Genomic DNA, 20,729 nt, shown 5'->3' on the forward strand with positions numbered 1-20,729 from the left:
TGAGACTATAATGCACCAATAAAAGTATTAAAATAAAATAAAAGAAAATATAAAAATAAATAAATAAATAAATAAATAAATAAATAAATAAATAATAAAAGGGTTAGGGGAATAGCTTGGAGGTATAGTGCCCCTGAATTCAATCTCTTATACAAGAAAGAAAAGAAAGGAAGCGAGGGAGGGAGGAAAGGAGGGAGGGAGGGAGGAAGCATGAATTCCAGGATGGGTTCAGGTTATTTTCCATATACACTAAAGCCATCAGCTAAAAGTTTGTGCTGTGAGAATGTCACCTCATTCGATGCTACAGTACAGGGAATCTGCTTGGACATGAACATCCATATGCATGTGAACATTTACTTAGGGCTGAGACGCCACACTCTGCAGGAAGATGAAAGGATTGTCTGCTTCAGTGGTATGGGGGCTAATGACCAAACTCTGAGGGTCTGGGAATCCAAGAGCAGTGTAGCCTTCCATTAGGTTATTGGCTTGAATCTCATCCCAAACTAATGTAAATTACACAGACGTTCACGGTGTAGGGATGACAAAATAGAAGACTGCGTGTGGCATCCTATTGAGGAGGCCTTGCCCCAGGACAGTTTCCTCCAAACATGGAGGTGAGATGGCCCAGTTCCGGCTCTAGATCTAGAAATAGGAGAGTTTAGACAAGCCAGTACCACCCCAGAAATAAGCTGATTGAAGCCCATACCTGGCCTTTTGCATAGTGTCCAGCCTTTGTGGAGAAAGGCAGTAGAGAATGAGACCTTCCTTTTTCTTTGCAGTCCTACTCAGCTCCCCAGGTCTGGGTGGCAGCGCTTTGGCCTCAGAAGCTTGTGCATGCTATGCACTCAGTTAATCTCATGACTGACAGCATTACTACTCTATGGAAACAACAAGAGACTCTGATTTGGAATCATTGTGTTACTTAGGAATTGCTTATCAAATTCCCCAGTAATCCAGACTGTCATTGACCAGGGATTCTCCAAGTGTGCTCTTGAAATGATCTAGCAGTCCCACTTCTGGTATATAGCCAAAAAATTGAAGTCAGCATACCAGAGGGATCCACCTTCAGCTCATGATTATTGCAGTACTATTCACATTGGCTATGACATAGACTCAACCTAAGTACCCATTGACAGATGAATAGATAAAAGTGTGATATCTCCATGGGCACAAGTTAGCTCATTTGGAGCCAGACTCAGGATCGGATCCCCAGCTGGTTTCTGGCATGCCTGGTGTTGGACTCCAGTCATGGGCCAGGGATGGTACATGACTAATATTTCACATGCTCTGAGATGATCATATCTATCTATCTACCTATCCATCTAATATGGTATTATTTAGTCATAAGAAGAATTAAACCTTGCCATTTGCACCAAAATAAATAGAACTGGGATACATCATGTCAAATGAAATAAACCAGACATGGAAAGACAAATACTGCATGTTCTCACTTATATGAGGAAGCTAAACAAAACTGATCTGAGTGTAGAATAGTGATGACTGGAGTCTGGGAAGGCAGCGAGAGGGCAGAGTGGATAAAGGAAGACTGGAACGGCGACCAAAACAGATAGAAAGCGACACTTCTGGCATTACACAGCACAGTAGGGTCACTATTGTACCATAACCACATACGTATGAAGATCTAGAAGAGAGGAGCTTGAAGGTCCCGCACACAATGAAGAGGAGACTCAAAGGCTAATTACCCTGATCTGATCAGTACACATCGTAGGTTATGTTGAAGAACCACCTGCCTCTAATCAATGTGTACAATTAATAGACGCTAACCAAAAATAAAGAAAAACTAACACAAAGCTAAAAAACTAAGTCTGCTGTCTCTGGACCAGAGTATTAGCATCTCTTAGGAACATGTCAGAAATGCAAATTCTCAGTTTCTTTGCCCAAGACTTACAAAATTAGAAACGCTGGGGGTGGAGCCCCAGCTCACTTCGTTTATTCACATAACCAACCTGACTCCTACATTCATTTGCTCAGCATTTTGTGTTTTGCTGAGCAGAATCCTTGAATACCACTGACTTAATCACATTTATTCTTACGATTACCATGCAAGAAAAAAAGAAGCAAAAGCATGAAAATACTAACATTATGCGTATAAATAATGTACACATACACACTGCATATACATACACATATAAATAACCAAAGGTTTTGGAAGCCCACATGCTAACTTATCTGCAATGTTCTTATAGTAGATGTTCACCAGCATGGTCAGAAAATAGAGGCCACAGTGCTCTGTATACCAGGAAACACTTGTCAAAAACATTCAAAAATCTGAATTCACAGGTACCTTGCAGTATACTTAGGTCAAGTTTATAAGTAGCACCCATGCCAGGCGTGGTGGCTCCCACTTGTAATGCCGGTATGTGGGAGGCTGAGACAGGAGGATCACAGCAGGTTCGCAGCTCACTACAGCTACTTATGCCCTCCCCAACTTAGTGAGACCTTGTTTCAAAATAAAGAATAAAATAGGGCTGGAAGTGTAGCTCAGAGGTAGAATGTTCCTGGGATCCATCCCCAGTACCACCAAAAAATAAAATAAGTAGCACCCAGGCTGCATAACAGTGCTTCATTCTACCCTTCAAGAGTCCTTGGAGCTAACATTTCTCTCACCAATCATGAACAGGCTGATAATTAAAGGAAGAATATTTTCTCCATTTAGCATCTTGAAAGTTCGGAGACCTCCATCTGACTGTGGGCTGGATTTGGCCCGAGCCTACAATATGGATTTAATCTCCATGGGCACAAATTAGCTCGTTTGGAGCCAGACTCAGGATCGGATCCCCAGCCGGTTTCTGGCATGCCTGCTGTTGGACCCCAGTCTTGGGCCAGGGATGGTACATGACTAATATTTCACATGTTCTGAGATGATCAGTCCCAGGCAGCCCTCTTGTTTCTGGAACAATGAAGTTAAGTCTGTAGAGCGAAGCACAAATCCCACATGTTCTGGTACTTGGGCCCATTCTAAGTTTTCCTGATCGACCCTAAATTTTAATCTGCTTTCCCTGTAGGATTTTTGATGATGGCCGCTGTGTTTTGAACTGTCCCTCGTGGAAATTTGAATTTAGGAACCAATGCCATCCGTGTCACCGCACCTGCCAAGGATGCCGAGGAAGCGGGCCTTCCAACTGCACTTCCTGTGGAACAGGTGAGGAGCCTGGGGCTCCCTCTTCCTCACCTCGCACCTGTTCTTCTCCGGTAGCCATTACTTGATTGATTCAGAAGCCTGGTCTTTGGAGTTGAGGGTGGAGAGACGTGGCACAGCCAGTGCAACCCTCAAGTCCCTGCTTCTTGTCAGGACACAAACACATTCTTCATGTGATTATGGATGCTGGCTCCTTGACCCTGGGAGATAGGAGGGAAGCTGAGAGATGGCTTCCCAGAGATGGAGAAAGAAAGAGTAGGTCAGCAGAGTGCTAAAGATGGGGGTATACAGTGAAGCTAAGATATGTTGAGACAACAGTGAGAAGCCATGGAATCAGGAAAGATTCATTTGGTCTTTAAATATCTAACAACTGAGCATGGTGGCAATGCTGGAAATCCCGGTACTTGGGAGGCTGAGATGGGAGGGTTGCAGATTTGAGGATAGCTTCAACAATTTAGCAAGACCCTCAGAAATTTAGTGAGACCTTGTTGCAAAATTTAAAAAGTTATAGTAGCTGGCCGTGGAAGCACACACTTGTAGTAATCACAGGATTTTGGAGGCTGAGACAGGAGGATTGTAGTTTGCAGACAGCCTCAGCTACCTAGGGGCCCTTTGCAACTCAGAGAGACCCTGTTTCAATATAAAGAATTAAAAATGGGGCCAGGAGTATAGCTTGGAGGTAGAATGCTCCTGGGTTCCATCCCTAGTACCGCAAAGAAAAGAAAAAAAAGTAATAGTAAAATAGGGCTGGGGATGTAGCTCAGAGATAGAATGCCCCCTGAGTCTAATCCCCATTACTAAAACAACAAAAACATGTAATGTATTAGTGGCTGTGTCAGGGTCTTCCCAGAGCTGAGCTACATCCCATTAAGATGTCAGAGCCCTGCAGGAGCAAGGTCATGGTTCCAACTCATGACAAATGTGGCCTTGTGGGTATCAGTCTGAACTCCTCCCGAAGTGCTCTGCCAGCGCTGGATTATAGACCCTGGTCTCAAAGGTTTTCCACAGTTTGGCCTTTGACTCTTCTCTAGCCTCATCTCTTATGCTTGTCCTCTCTTTTGACCTCAAGTGAGCCAGATTCCTATTTTATTTGGCCTACATAATACTTTTTAAACATGAGTCATATTTAAAATTTCCTAAATATTAGAATTTAGAAAATTTCAAGTGAAAACATAGAATTTTTGTTCTCTAGAAAGCTTGAAAGGCCTAGCAATATTTGGCCTGCATTTCCTGACGACTCGGTCGGAGCCCTCCGTTTCTTCACAGTCCCCACTATTCCCAGTTGCCTCTCTGGTCCCAGCACTACCAGTTTCCATCACTGTCATATTTACCTCATTTTTCTGGTGGAAGAGAATTACGTGTTTTTACTCCTGCTTGCAATAAGGCCAAGAAGATAAAGAAGAAATAGTGAATATCTTAGATTTTTAGGGATATAAGGGATAACACATTTATTTGTATGAATTATTGTTTTGTGTTTCATCTGTAAACAAAGTATATCTATGCCACAATTTTACCTCAAGACTTTCTCATTCTGTTTATCATTTATAAGATGGTGAAATATTTACCTCTTTTATACTTAGGAAAATTAAACAAGATTGAATGAGACAAAATAACAAAGCATTTAGAACAGGGCTAAGCATAGTAAATCCCCAATGGTATTAATTATTCCTATTTTTATTTCTCTTATTATTATTACTGTTATTGTTTGTGTCTGTTTAGTCCTCTGGGCACTTGAGTTTCTCTAGCCTCAAAGATTTCACTGAAGCTATTTCCACTCATCATCTGCTGACTTCTTCCTGTTTTATCTTGGTTTCAGTATTGTTTCCTCGGGAAGACTTGTCTAAGTCAGGGCCCCTTCATGTGAGCACCCTATAGCCCTGCACTCAGGTTCACAAGCCTCATCATGTTGGATATCTATTTTTCCATGACATTCTAAGCCCTGTGAGAGCAGTAAATTGTTTCTATCTTGTTTTTTTTTTTTGGGGGGTGCTGTATTTTGAGTATAAGGACAGCATCTGCCACATAGATGCTGCGTAGTAGGTAACTGAGTGAGTGAAAGGTTAAGTAGAAAGAATGTCAAGACTGAGAGTTTAAAAAAATTGGTTCTTGCCCCAGCTTTGCTACTAACTAGAAGTTACTAAACCAATCACTTTGCTTCTGGAAGCCTCTCCTTACTCATAAAAGAGAAAAAGAAAAAGAGAACAGGACAAATTGGCATCTAAAATCAACACAATGAACATCTAAAATCAAGAACGCTCTAAATCTCCACACACAGTACAAAATTAGAGAGATGTTTAGATGTGAGATAAATGTCTATTCTTCTAAGCATTTTACAGCAACTTGGACTAATATACACATAAAATACTTTCCCATCTCTTCTGTATATTCGACTTGAAGAGCCGTGTCTAAACCATTATCATAAACACATATTGTGTTCCTCTCCTGTCCAAAGTTACTCTATGTTGGGTGCCATGGAAAACACCATACACGATAGGGTGCTACTCACCCTCAAAGAGTTTACAATCTACCAAGGATGTCTGTTCCCGTGTATAGCAATAAGAAACTATTCGATAAAGACCATTTTGTTGGTAGAAACCCTACCACTGGTCAGAGAAAAAACATGATTTCCAGTTCCAGTGAGCAGAGGAGGCTTGTTGGAGAAGGTATTGCTAAGCAAGCCCTCACTGGGCAGGTTCCCTTTTTATTAAGAGCCTGATGTCCCTAGTTCAGGGAGTCTCAGCACAGAAAGAGACCATGATAAGATGATACTAAATATGGATGATTTAACTGAAGAGTTCCATATCCACAATTGGAAGCCTTACAAAAAGCTGAAAGTTCTCTAGCAGATAGTAGAGTCCCGCTCCTCACCTAAGCCTCTCCCGGCAGTCAGCAGCGTGCAGCAATCCCAGCCCTTGTTGAAGGGGAGCTTCATTCAGGGTTAGGTGTGAATCCTATTGGAGATACACATCTGCAGATATGTTGGTGGAGATTCACTCTAATTTCTCTTCCAATTCATCCTCTAACAAACTCGACCCAAAGCTCGATCCAACCAATCACATGGGAGCTAGAGTAAGTAAAATGTTAGCAAACATCATAAAGTTTATTTTCAGAGACCCCCACATCTTCCTTTCATTCTTTCTGACAGTGCCTTTCTCTCATGCCTTCAACCCTCAACCTTCCTTCCCTCCTGAAGACTTCAGTGTCTTCACACTGGTCCACCTTCCCTTTTAACAAAATCAGCTGCCAAGAAATGTTCTTGTAACTGTTAATTACTCTTTGAGATATCTGAAAGTCAGTCTGAACCTCTCAGAGGCTCTTGCATTTTAATTGTTGTCTCACATCATCTCACGAAAGGTTTTCATACTAGCAGAAATGTCAGCCCTTCCACTCCTGGAACTAGATTCTCCTCCATACGATTATAATAATTCATATTTAGAGACACTGAGCAAGCAGCCCACATTATGCATGCATGGTATTTAAGACTCTGGGCTTTCCAAATTATTACCCATTACTATGTGAGCTGACATGCTAGTCAGACTGTTAGAAATACGATGAAATCTTTATTTACTCCCGGAGAAAACCTATGGGGAGAGCTGACCGTGGTCAGACGGCTCAGTGACCTCCCTTTTCAGGTCCGTGCATTTTTTAAAACAAAGGCCCTACCCCAGCCAGGTGCGGTGGATCACACCTGTAATCCCAGTACTTGCGAAGCTGAGGAAAATTGTGAGTTCAAGGCAAGCCTCTGAAATTAGCAAGACCCTCGGCAACTTAATGTTTCAAAATAAAAAAAAAAAGAGGGCTCTGGGTGTAACTTGAGGTAAAATGCCCCTTGGCTCAATCCCTAATACCACAGACAGACAAAAACAAAAACAAAATTCCCCTTCACATTTCTGTCCTTCAGACCCAGATTATAACACCCACAGGAGTCCATATATAACAAAGCCATATCCAAACAATAAAAATGGAACTGAAGAACATCTCCTCCGGTATCTGAGCCCAGCATTGTTCATTTTATCTTGTGGTTGTTGATCCAGTTGGATATATGAAGGGAATTGGATATTGCCAAATATGAATTCACTCTCTCATTCGTGCAGTCATTCAACAAATATGTACCGAGAACTTGCTGGGTGCCAGGCTGCCCCAGCCTCTGTGCCCCAAGCCAGTGTCCTGGGAGGCGCAGAGGGAGCACAGCAACTGCTGGATAGGAGAGAGGTGCCTCCCTCACTGCTGTTCCCACCTGTATCTTCCCACCTGCCCCTTCAGAGGTGCAGTGCTCTAAAAACAGGATTGTTTGTGACTGAGTCTGAGTGGAAATTGAGTTTTGCAAGGAGTTCGTGAAATGCCTCAGAACCTCTCTGGATCTCCTGAAATGCCAAGCTTCTACAAGAACGGCCTATGGCCACATCATCACCAGCTGTCCTGTGCATGCTCCTGAGCACTCTTTCCCTTAGAGGATGACATTCTTCTAAACCCAGCTTGAAAACTGCTGATGACTTTTCCCCACCACCCCTGTGAAGCTCTCACTATTTTCTTGGTCCCACAGGAACCAGCAGACTTTCAGTACACAACTACGATGAGCCAGAGAGGTCGTTTGAGAGTCCAAAATCCAAAGATGTATTTTTAAAACTGTATTTGAAGCCTGGTGTGGTGGTGCACACCTGTAATCCCTCTATTTGAGAGGCTGAGACAGGAGGATCCCAGGTTCAAGACCAGACTCAACAACTTATCAAGAATTTCAGCAACCTAGTGAGACTCTGTTATAAAATAATTTTTTAAAAAAAGCTAAGGTGCAGCTTGGAGGAATGCCCTTGAGTTCAATCCACAGCACTCACAAAATAAAAAAACTATATTTGAGTCATAGTTTTGAATAAATAAGAAGTATTGGGGCAAACCATTTAAAAGTGACCCAGAGGCTTAGGGGAAGCCTAGTATCCAGAAAGTTCTAAATATATATTTGTTGAGTGATAATGGCTGAGTTTAAAGTCATGTTTGGTAATGTTTAATATTCAATACCCACTTATAGGTTAAAAAAAAAGTAGTCAAATGCCAGCAATTGCATATGGGTCAGTCTAACAGTGTACTGACTTTCGGGTTCTGATCTTGCAGTGGGGCAGGTGTGAGCAGCATCACAGGGACCCACAACTTGAACAGCCTTGCGTCTGAGGGTGCGCGGTCTTGGACGCCCTGTGGAGACATGATGAGGAGCAGCAGGCTCCAGTTATTCTGGACAACATGGATCAGCTGCTCTCAGAGGCTGGGACATGTGGGAATCGATTCAGAGGCGGTGGCTCTCTCAAAGCACACTCAGCACAAAAGCTGAGGGAGGCCGAGAGTAGGAGGCCTCTACGTGTATTTGTAGTTTTAATCTTACTTTTTTTTGGTTTTGTTTTGTTGTTGTTGCTGGTACTGGGGGTAGAACCCAGGGGCATTCTACCTCTGAGTTACACTCCCAGTCCTGTTTTATTCTTCATTTCGAAACAGGACCTCACTAAGTTTCTGAGAGTCTCTGTATGTTGCTGAGGCTGGCTTCAAAACTGCAGATCTTCTTGTCTCCGCCTCACAAGCATTACCTCCACATCTGGTTGTTTGTTTAGGTTTTTTTTTTTTTTTTTTTTGTGTGTGTGTGTGTGTGTGTGTGTGTGGTACTGGGGTTCCTGAAAGCCCTTCTACCTCCGGGCTACACTCCCAGACCTATTTTATACTTTTTAATTTGGAAACAGGATCTCTTAAGCCAGCGCGACTGGCTTCGAACCTCCCCATTCCTCCTGTCTCCTCCTCCCAAGCGCGGGGATTACAAGCGTGTGCCGCCACGCCCGGCGTCTGTTTCGTTTTTTATTTGTACCCGATTATAATTCTTTGTGACTAATTGTAATGTTTTATCCCTGGTTAGATTTACCCAATTCCTTCAGTAACAAATTCTTATAGTCTGTTATGCTGGGGGTATTGGTGATTCTTTACCTCTCGAGCTCAGGGTTGCTAGAAGTCAGGAACCCTTAGGCATGGGCATAAAGGGGTCAAAGTGCTGTGCTTGGTCTACAGAGCTAAAGATCCTGCCGTTATGGGAACTGAAACTTTGCAAAAATTCAGACCTTAGTTAACATACGCATGTGATTTCCATAACAATTCCAAATCATTTTGAAAGATTGCACTTTTATAAAGCATGTCTGCCGGTAAGCATGTGTTTATTCCTCTGGAATCTCTGTAACTCCCAAGTCTGAGAGGGCCCACAGATACCGTAAAGGAGCCCTTGGGAAAGTTATGCACATTTTGAATGATAGTTATTCACAGAGCACGGTTTGTGGTTTTGCAATGACATCCCAAATAGTAGTCGCTGTTCACTCAAATATATAAAGCATCGGAAAATGATTCCCTGCAAGGAAAACTTTTCAACGACAAGGATATAGATATTGCACTTTTCATTAAATCCATTCTTGTGTTCCTGGTCCCCTAGGAACAAAAGCATTCAGTCGTTTCTTTTTTTAATAAAATGTCTTACATTATATTAGCTTCCTGGCTGATTTTGTGCATTTTCTCTTTCTGTTGTCCCTCTAAACTGGTCAGACAAGCATGGCCAAGTGCGCTTCCTATACCAGGGGGGATGTCGAGGGAGCTGCCCAGCAGGCCACTACCCCACCCAGGAGCACACCTGCCTGCCCTGCCCAGACAGCTGTGAGCTGTGCCACGGCCCACACATCTGTACAAGATGCTTGAGCGGCTACGTCCTTGTGTCCACCAACCACACCTGCCAGAAGCTGGAGTGCGGGCAAGGTGAGGATGGTCTGGTGGCCCTGCCCAATGCCAGGAGGTGGGATGAGGGGTTGTCCCTGGAATGATCTGGAAACTGGAGTTACTTCCTGGCTGCAACATCAGTCCTTGAAATGACTTTAGATGTCTTCCTATGTCATGTGGGGACAATGGTGGTGCCTCTTCCTTCCTCCCCCACACATCTTCCTGGGTTTCCCAAAACATGGAGATGCAGCCAATCCCAGAATTTACTGGGATAAGCCAGACACGGTGGCACATGCCTGTAATCCCGGTACTTGGAAGGCTGAGACAGGAGGATCACATCACAGGTTGGAAATCAGCCTTAGCAACATAGTGAGGCTCTCAGCAACTTAGCAAGAACTTTTTTCAAAATAAAAGAATAAAAAATAGTGCTGGGGGTATAGCTCAGAGGTAGAATGCCCCTGGGTTCCATCCCAAGTACCACAAATAAAATAAAATAAATAAAATAAAAATAAAAAGGTCTGGGAGTTTAACTCAGAGATAAAAATCCTCAGGAAAGAGAGAGCAGAAGGAGGGAAGGAAGGAAGGAAGGAAGGAAGGAAGGAAGGAAGGAAGGAGTAAATAAATAAATCACTGGAATGTTTGTAAGCATGATAGACTGGAAAAAATTATTTTAGAATCCAAAAGTTTCGGCCAACAGTTCTCTTCCCAATTACTAGATATAAGCCCCTGGGCAAAGCTTAATGTAATTCCCCTCTGCTATGGTGGCTTCCTTTGTGAAGGGGAGAACACAGCACCCAGATGGAGTTGCTGGAAGATGCCAGTGAAAATCAGCCTACCTGATTCTAGATTTTTAGAAAAAAAACCTAAATGATCAGTGAGCCGTACAAGTTACTGTTATTGCCCAATTTTTAATATTATATGGGAAGGGGAAATTGAAAAAACACCACTTAGGGTTTGACCTCTGTTCTATGTAAAAATGTCACAGACTCTTGCTCGGCGTACAAGTTATTATGCCTGATCTAGTGCTGAAGAAAGCACCGAGATATTTTTAGAATAATTAAGATACTCATTCTATTTCTTTTTAATGTTAATAATGTAGTGAAAGATTTAAAACTTTTTTTAAAAAAAAGGTTTCACTACCAATCTCACAAACATGTACAGGAAAAAAAGGAAGGGGAAGGGGGCACCGGTATTGGAGGGAAATATATCAAGTGATGTGTTCAGGCATGTTTGTATTGCTTTGAATCTCACTATCATGCATAATTATATTGCACCAAATAAAAGTATTTTTTAAAAAACCAGCCGGGCATGGTGACACATACCTGTAATCCCAGTACTCTGGGGTTGAGACAGGAGGATCTCAGGTTCAAGGCCAGTCTCAGCAATTTAGCAAGACCCTGTTTTAAAACAAAAATTAGAAAAAGGGTTAGGGTTGTAGCTGAAAGGTCGAATGCCCCTGGATTCAATCTCTAGTACCAAAAGAAAAAGAGTTCTAAAAAATGTGTTTAGTAGAACAGATAAAAAGAAAGACAAAGGTATCTATTTATTTATATAGCCAATTCTATTTTCCCAGAAGTAGCACTGATTTCTTTAATAAAGAAAGCTTAGCTTCAAAACTAGGTACATAGCCCGGTGTGGTGGCGCACGCTTGTAAACCCCATGCTTGGGAGGCAGAAACAGGAGGATTGCGCAGGTTCGAAGCCAGCCATGCTGGCTTAAGAGACCCTGCTTCTAAATAAAAAGTATAAAATAGGTCTGGGAGTATAGCCCCGAGGTAGAAGGGTTTCCAGGAACTCCAGTACCACCACACACAAAAAAAAACTAGGTACATAGAATATGGTCCAACTTTGTTCTTTTTGATCAATCTATGATCAAATAGATCCAATTCGATCCAAACAGATCCAAGTTGATCCAGTCTATGAAAACATTGGAAGGAGATTTTTTCTCTAAAAAAGTACATGGCATGTACATCCTCAAGAATGGTTATGGGTTTCATAGTCGATTTGTGATTCACTTAAACATAAGCAACACACCAATACACTTGCACTGCAGTTGATGTGTCTCCACACAGTGGAAATGAGTTCTCTTCTTCCTTCCTCTCACTGTGCAGGTGAAGTCCAAGACTCAGACTATGACGGATGCATGTCCTGTGAGGAAGGCTGCCTGGGATGCAGAATGGGTATGTCATGTCCCCTTCCTTTGTTGTTTAAAGAGTTTAAAATCTGTGTCCTCTTTCACACCTCCACATCCTATTATTACCTCAGTAAGGACCCTTGTCATTGTCATCACCATCCATTAAGTTTTCTTTCTCCAGTATAAACAGGGTGGCAGTGAGAGGTGTTGGAGGCTGCAGGCAGGCCCCGTGTCTTAATGAAAGGCAGGGGTGAGAAAGGATGGTGATGTCCTTCCGTGTAACTGTTGGCTAGGCAACGGGATACTGCTCAGCAACCAACCATCCTGCAAGGTGCCTGAGACGCTCCCCTTCTAGAGGTGACAGGTTTTAAAGATGAACAATGAAAATCTCAAGCAAAGAAGCACCTACTTACTCTGTTTGTAGATAGAGAGGGTTGGGAGGTTTTTCCTTATAAGTGATTCTATTACTCAGAGACCAAGACAATCTTTAGAGAAGAAAACATCCCAGTGAAGGAGTGTTGAAATCCCCATCATGAAATGAAAGGCATACATCATTCTCAACTTCCAGTCAGCAGCTCCTCCTTCTTCCTCCCACACCCCTGGTTCCCTGTTGGAGGAACCTGAACCATTGGATTGGATATAAACTGTAAAACAGGGAAGCCACCAAATTCCAAGACCATATTTTAATGTAAGTTTAGTCAAGATATAGAAAATAGCATATAGAGTTGGGCATGGTGGCTCAGGCCTATAGTCCCAGTATTTGGGAGGCTGAAAGTGGTTCCCAGTATTGAGAACAGCCTTAGCAACTTAGCCAGACTCTCAGAAACTTAGAGAGATACTGTTTCAAAATAAAAATAAAAAATAAAAAGGAGCCGGGCGTGGTGGCGCACACTTGTAATCCCCGTGCTTGGGAGGCTGAGACAGGAGGATGGCACAGGTTCAAAGCCAGCCTCAGCTACTTAGTGAGGATCTCACCAACTTAGTGAAACCCTGTTTCCAAATAAAGTATAAAATAGGTCTGGGAGTATAGCCCAGAGGTATAAAAGCCCCTGGGTTCCACCTCCAGTACCACACACACACACACACACACACACACACACACACACACACAAATAAATAAAATTAAAAGGTATGGGTGTATAGCTCAGAGGTAGAATGCCCCTGGGTTCAATACCCAATACCCCTACATCTCCAAAACAAAATATAATTAAAATCTTTGGAAGAAAAACCCAACTGCAGATCACTGGAGAGTGCCAAGATCATTCTAAATGCTGCTAATTTTGGCCGGGCGTGGTGGCACACGTTTGTAATCCCCATGCTTGGGAGGTGGAGATAGGAGGATCACGCAGGTTCAAAGCCATCCTTGCTAGTTTAAGAGACCCTGTTTCCAAATAAAATATATATATTAAGAAATAGGTCTGGGAGTGCAGCCCGGAGGTAGAAGGGTTTCCAGGAACCCCAGTACCACCAAAAAAAAAAAATAAATAAATAAATAAATAAATGCTGCTAATTTTCACACCCTAAGTTCTAAAATTTGTTTTAACCTATAAATTCTCTCTATATTGAGCCTTATGTATTCTTGGCTTGACATAGCTGAATTCATAATTTCTAAGTTCTCTATGTATTGAGCCTTATATATTCTTGGTTGGCTTAGTTCAACTAAGTCATGGTCATATTTCTGAACCCTTTATTGACCTCTTGAAAAAAATATGCTCCCTTTTCTTATTACCCTTTACTTGTTAATGAATGATCTGGTATATGCCCAACTTTGCTTGCATAAGAATTAGTGGTGCACCCAAAACACAGTTAATGCACACTCAGTGCGCAAATGTTTCTGACTTGGGATGGTTAGCGCTACAGCATTTTAAATTTATCGTAGTGTAAGAATGGTACATGTGCAGGAGAAACTGAACTTGGGACTTTGAATTTTGGTCTTCTCCTGGGGTAACAATACGTGCACACTGCTCCTTAGTGATGCTGGTCAGAGACCGTGACCTCCAGTCCCAACGTACCCCAGAGTCACAGGCAAACATCAGTACAGAGTGTTATCTTGCCAGTGTTTGGAAACATGGATATTTAATGAAATAGGTAAGACATTCAATGGTTAATTATAAAACATTCCTTGTGAGGATTTTTTTCCAACTATAGGTTAATATAAATGGGCACATTTACAGTAGGGCTAGGCTAAGATGTGACACTCAATAAGTTAGAGCTATTAAATGTATTTCAACTTAACATTTTCAACTCGGGCTGGGTTGATCAGGTCATAACCTCATTAGAAGCAAAGGAACGTTAGTATGTTTGTTGGAGTGAATTTTAGAATTGTCTGAATTCGAAACAGAGATACATGGCTCAGGAGACCCAGGGACTCAGAGTTGATGTTTCCTCTAATCAAATTTTGCATGTAGTCCAAGAAGAAGAAAAAAACCATGCAGTACAAAAATAAATGGTGTTTTCACTGAATATTAGAGCTGTAGCAAAGATTTGAAAAAGACAAGCTTTATTAAATTTCATATTTTTAATAAGATAAGAATATGAACTTAAAAGATATGAACGATTTACTGTCGATTTTTTTTGGAGATTCTTCTTGTGAGCCAAAACCTCAGCCTTTGGAGAGAACTCAGCTTTATTCCATTTTAATAATGTAGGTTCTTCTTTGAACCCGGTCTAGACAATCTCTAGAGGAATTAAGAGAAAAGCAGAATCAGTCTCTTTGAGACATTTTATCTACACTACGTAATAAATAGTTGTTGGGAATATTTTCTGACTTCTTTATTTCTTTCCAGATATTTAGTGTACTATAGATTAATATCTATCTCTTACAAATAATAAGGAAAAACTCAAATTCCAGATTGATAGCCATTTCATTTAATTCCTGGGTGGAGTTAGGCATTCATCATTTCAAGGAAACAGAAAATTAAACCTACGACCAAAAGGAACTTTTTTTTGTCTGGAGGAAAATATTAAATTTGATACTCCAGAATGGAACAAGGGTGTTTTATTATTATGAGGTTAGTTTCTTTTCTCTATCCTGCTATAAACAGATTTATATAACACCATCTGTCATTCCAAGAGGATTTGGTGTCAAATACTTTTTCTTTCTAGTCAGTATTGTGGATGGAAATTTTAATGAAGAGAAATCTATGTGTTCTGGATTCTAATTTTGCTCGAATTGATGGGGGAAGTAAATGGAAAAATTTTACCTAGTGTTCTGAGTTGCTTTTTGTTTTGTTTTAATTTAGAGAATGTAGAAAAAAGTATAACATTTGAATATAACCTAAAATGTGGGGCTTATTATCTACATCGCCATTGATTTAATTATGAGGTATAATCAAACTGTATAAGGCCCGTTTACGTCCTTACCTACCCATTCAAAATACAGGTTAGTGTGCCGTTATTTGGGCTCAAAAAGGGATGATTAAAAAAAATCCCATTGCACTGGGTAAGGTGGTACTAGGGAGGCTGAGGCAGAACTAAAATCTGAGGCAGGAAGATTGAAAGATCAAGGCCAGCCTGGACAACTTACCAAGACCCTGTCTCAAAAATAAGTTGTTTTTGTAAAAAAGGGGGGGAAGCTGGGTGCATAGCTGAGTGGTAGGGCACTTGCCTAACTAATGCAAAACCCTGGGTTTAATGTCCAGCACAGGGGGGGGGGGGATCCGTTAGTATTTGTTCAGTGAAATGAATATAGACTAGAAAAACAGAAAAATATTATAAAACTAAGAAATTGCAAAAAAAATGAGTTATATAAATTGAGTGCCAAATAAAGTGCCAAACAAGAGCGCCAAAATAATTTAGAAAAGGCAGAATCCCTGGGTACTAAAGTGGTCAAAAGAAAGTTCCCAGAAAGAGGGTACCTCAGATGAGTTTGGAGTTTGTATGAAATCAACACAGAGTAGAGGAAAGAGCTGCCCTCTGGAGGGAGGGTCTTCGATCTTAGATAATGGCAGAAAAAATGGCTAGGAGGGTTAGAATTTATGCCATGGATTTTCGGACATGGAATATACTAATGTTGAAGGAGAACTTAGTAAATAAAAGAGAATAGGCAAAGAGAAATGGTTCAAAACCAAATCTCAAATTCCAGATGAATGAGTTTAAAAGTATTCTTTGGTTTAAAGAGAATAATTGAAGGGTTTTAGAGAGAGACAGAGACAGAGACAGAGACAGAGACAGAGACAGAGAAGCTGGTAGTATAGCTCAGTGGATAAAGTGCTTGTCCAGCCTAAGTACAGCCTGGGTTCAGTCACCAATACCATGAAAGGAGAGAAAGAAAAGAAACAGAAGAGAGGAAGGAAAGATTGATTTGGTTGCTGTGTTACTGGTGTTTGGGGTAACTGAAAGGAAGAGGCGCCGTGATAGAGACTATTTGAGAAAGCCAGGTTGGAAGAGTAAGCAGCCCGATCTAAGGTTGTACCAGAAAGCAATGAGGAAAGAAATTTTATTTTTAAGTCATATAAAATAAACAGCCTTCAATCATAAGAAAAGATGCTTGTTTTTATATGGAAAATACAAGTTAAAATTGCCATCAAGTGCCATTATATGGGAAATACAAATTAAAACTGCCACCAAATGCTATTATATGGGAAATTCAAGTTAAAACTGCCACCAAATGTCATTTCTCAGACTGACAAAATTGCATAAGCTTACTACTGGTTCTACGAGCAAGGCAAATACTTTTACTTCTTATTTCTTGCTTATGGTGAGACAATGATATGATCCTGTTGAAGAAAACTTGCAGTTCTTAACAGAACTATATTTGCACTTACCCTCTGACCCCACAGCACCATCTTCTAGGAACTTACCCTAAGGACCCACAGCCACAAATTCACAGTACCCTCTTATCTATGGGATATGTTCCAAGACCACCGAAGGATGCCTGACAAGTAATTCAGAATCCTATCATTCGATGCCTCTCCTTTGTAACTAAGCACTTGTCACACACCATGGCTGGGACTTTTGCAATTTGAGGTACAACAAATGGACAGAACTTTTTTCCCATTCTCCTCAACTTTACAGAGAGATTTGTTCTTACTACAGATCTTTGCAAACTTGCCATATGATATTTTGCTCTTTGCTTATTAATTTGAGAATGTTCATCTTTTTCACTTAAAATAATCGTATCCAAATTGCCAGTCACACTATTTTTGTACTGTGGGGTCATTATTAACTGAAATTAGAGTTACAAGGCCTGCCTCATGGCAACAGGGGATCTGTTACCTAAGCGATTGACAGGCATGTAGCGTATATAACCTGGGAATGCTGGGAAAAGGGGCACTCCACATCCTGGGCAGGACCAAGCAGGCTGGTACTGACTGAGAAAAGCCAAGCCCTGGTGTGGGGAGACTAGTGTATCACAGAGGTAGTCATTGTGGTATTATTTATGGTGGCAAACTACTGGAAATAGCTTAAGTGTCTGTCCATGGAGACTGGTTGGACAAACTAGGATACATTTATGCAGCAGAGTCCTCCGCAACCATCAAAAGAACAGACACTGTCTAAATGAAAGAGTGATTTCATGAGATACTGTTAAGTTGAAGGAAAGGAGCGAAAAGTGCACACAATGTGCTATGTTTGGGGTAAGCAAAATGGTAAATAAAATGTGTGCATATTCTTACCAAGAAAGAATAAATGAGACGCTAATGAAAATGGTTACCTGGAGAGGAGAAAAGGGGGTGAAGAAGATATAACTGGGAAGTGAGACTCTGAACATTTGAGAATGTTCAGCTTTCAATCCAACTTGGCATCACATGTCTGCCGATGTGATATAGTAACAAGTAGATAACATCACCTAGTGTCCATGATAAAAGTATCGTGAGCAGCGAGTTTTGACAGGAGTCAATGATGACACCACAGGACACTTTTTATACGGTTTTGATTTTGGCCATGTGCTTTATCTATTCATAACACATGACAGTGATGAGCGTGAAGAGTCTGCAGCTAGCCAACTGGAGCTCTGAAATGTGGGACAACTTGAGCCTTGAATTTTTTATTAAAAATGGTGATGCAATTAATTTTTAAACCATATGCTAATAGTGGTATTTAAAGAAGAAAAGGCAAAAGGAGAGGGAAGTAGAATAAAAAGAAAAGCTCTTTTTCAGAAAAAAATTCAGCTGGCATAAGAAAGAATTAGGAAATCACCATTTTGTCTTCCTTAGTCTATTGACTCTAAGGAGAATTATCAAATTACCAGTGTGTGTTAAAATCACTGGGTGGAAAATTGTTGGGCAACAGGATAATCACACAGACTTAAAAGTGCCATCAGGATTAATAGTTAATTACAATGAAGAGGTTTGCCGATTACCTACCTAAACAAGTCGTTACACTTAGCATCACACTTATTAGCTCCATCCAACTTGGCATTACTGTCTGCTGATGTGATAAATTAAGAAATAGATAATATCACCTAGTATCCATGATAAAAGTGTCATGACCAGTGACTTTTGACAGGAGTCAATTATGACACCAGAGTGCACTTGCCAGTGTTTTGAGTCATTGGTAATTGTCATGACTGGGAGGCCATTCACTGGCATCTAATGGTAGGGATCAAGAATGCTACCAAACAACGTACAACACCCAGTAAAGATTCACCTGCTCCAAACTGTCAGTACTGGGACTGGGAAAGCCCTGTTTTGCTTAAGGATAGTCACAAGGTAAATCCAGTGTGTGGAATAGCTAAATAGCAGCAGACTGCCTCTGTTTTTTTCTTTTTTATCAGTGCATCGTTACCATACATCTTCATGGAGTGCAAGATGGTGGAGGCCTACATGAAACACCGCTCATTTAGCCCTTCCCCAATTCCCACCTTATCTTCTCCCCCTTTCTCCTCCTCATGTTCTGCTTAATGATTGAATGATATGTTTATTGAATGTATGTCACGCATATTAAGGAATTTCCTTCCTCCTCTGCCCCTTAGCTAGGTTGCCTTAATTGCTCATCTATGGTTTTTCTTTCTTCTACACCTACCTCTTAAAGAAAATTCTATATTATTTAAAAAACAAATAAAAGTAAGAGAATTAAGACAACAAAGAGATAAAACAGCTAAAAAATGCATAAATATTTATTTGAACCAGATTTTTTTCAAAATTTTAAGGTATATTTTGGGGGCCACCAGAAATATTTTAATATAATTGAATAATTTACTGAATTAATATTACAGTTGGGTAGCAGTGGGTTCTTTGCTTAGGAGATGCAGGAGTTACATAAGAAAGTACCTAGAGAGGGAATGTCATGATGTCTACAACTTATTTTCAAATAAAAGATAAGGTTTTCTTTTTTTAAAGAAAAAAAGAAAAAGATTCAGTTGAAGCATACAAAGTTGTTTATTATATTATTAATTAAAAAAAAACAAGAGTATAAAAAAGAGGCTTCTTGCTCTCGGGAGAGACTGTCAACAGCACCCCAGCAGCAATCAGCACACCTCACCCCTGAACCTTGGTTTCTAATACCATTCCCTAATAAAAGATATCAAGCCTTTTTGTTTGGTTGGTTTTGGTGGTACTGGGGATGGAACTCAGGGCTTTCTACCTCCGGGCTATACTCCCAGACCTATTTTATATTTTATTTGGAAACAGGGTCTGACTAGATTGCCGAGAGCCTCACTGAGTAGCTGAGACTGGCTTCAAACCTGTGCGATCCTCCTGCCTCAGTCTCCCAAGCACTGTGATTACAAGTGACCACCATGCCCAACCTCTCTTTGGAGAATTGGCTGACCTGTGCACTAGGGCAGGTAATAGACCAGATGAACCTGCAGCATTTTGGGATGACAGGAAGCAAGAGATTGCTCAAGGCAAAACCCCGCAACGATGAGGGCATGTCCAACAGACACAGGAACCTAAAGAGTTTCCAGTGACCAGGTCTAGAAGAATTTGAGCTATAATGTGAATAAATAGTAGTAAGTTATAACCCAAAGTATAAAATAAGTACCTTTGAGTTCATATAAATATAAAATAGATAAATAAGTAAATAAGCTGGACACAGTGGCACACAATTGTAATCCCAGCAACTTGGGAGGCTGAGGCAAGAGGATCGCAAGTTCAAGTCCTGCCCAATCAACTTAGTGAGACTTTGCCTCAACAAAAAAGAAAACAGAAAGGGCTGGGTATGTAGCTCAGTGGGACAATGCCCAAGTTCTGTAAAAACATAAATAAATAAATAGAAATAAGTGAAGAATAAATTTTTAAAAAGGGGAGGAGGAGACAAATCTTTCATATAGCTGAATTCCAAATAACTTACTTAAATACTGCTCTTTAAGGAAGTGAAGCGCTACTCCCTTCTTCTCAGGTGTGGACCTGCATGCGTACAGTGACTGTCTTCTGTACTGTGTGGAAGGGCAGGGGAGGAGACTTCACAATGGAGAAGTCTGCAAACACTGCTCCAGGTGGCCAAGGTCAATATGAGGAGTGGCCAGTCGTACTGATTACATGTGGCCTCCGCAGTGTGCTGAGAGGGCACTTCAAAGCCTGGGCTCTTCCTCTCCACAATCCCAAGCCCCTGTCTAAAGATGAGAAAAGTAAGACAGCTCCCAATAGAGGCTGATTTTACAAAATTCTCCTCACAACTATCACATCCTCTAACAAGTCTGAGAAACTGTCACAGCCAAGAGGAGCCTGAGGAGACAAGGTGGTCAGACCTCAAGTGGGATCCCAGATGGGATTCTGAAATAGGAAAAAGATGGACGTTAGTGAACCACAATCACATCATCACAAAA

The 20,729-nt window shown here is 41.1% G+C and overlaps 1 protein-coding gene across 1 annotated transcript in view; it reads left to right on the top strand.

The window, feature by feature from the left end:
* Nucleotides 1–20,729, top strand: part of PCSK5 (proprotein convertase subtilisin/kexin type 5) — a gene marked incomplete at both ends in the record, with an annotated part of 434,445 nt that overhangs the window by 342,120 nt on the left and 71,596 nt on the right. Inside the window, 3 exons of the mRNA XM_080709117.1 lie at nt 3,027–3,163; nt 9,722–9,928; nt 12,000–12,068. Coding sequence (XP_080565243.1) covers nt 3,027–3,163; nt 9,722–9,928; nt 12,000–12,068 — 413 coding nt within the window. The remainder of the gene's footprint in view (nt 1–3,026; nt 3,164–9,721; nt 9,929–11,999; nt 12,069–20,729) is intronic.

The sequence above is a fragment of the Muscardinus avellanarius genome, assembly GCF_963383645.1.
Source record: "Muscardinus avellanarius genome assembly, chromosome: 13".
Taxonomy (NCBI): Eukaryota; Metazoa; Chordata; class Mammalia; order Rodentia; family Gliridae; genus Muscardinus; species Muscardinus avellanarius.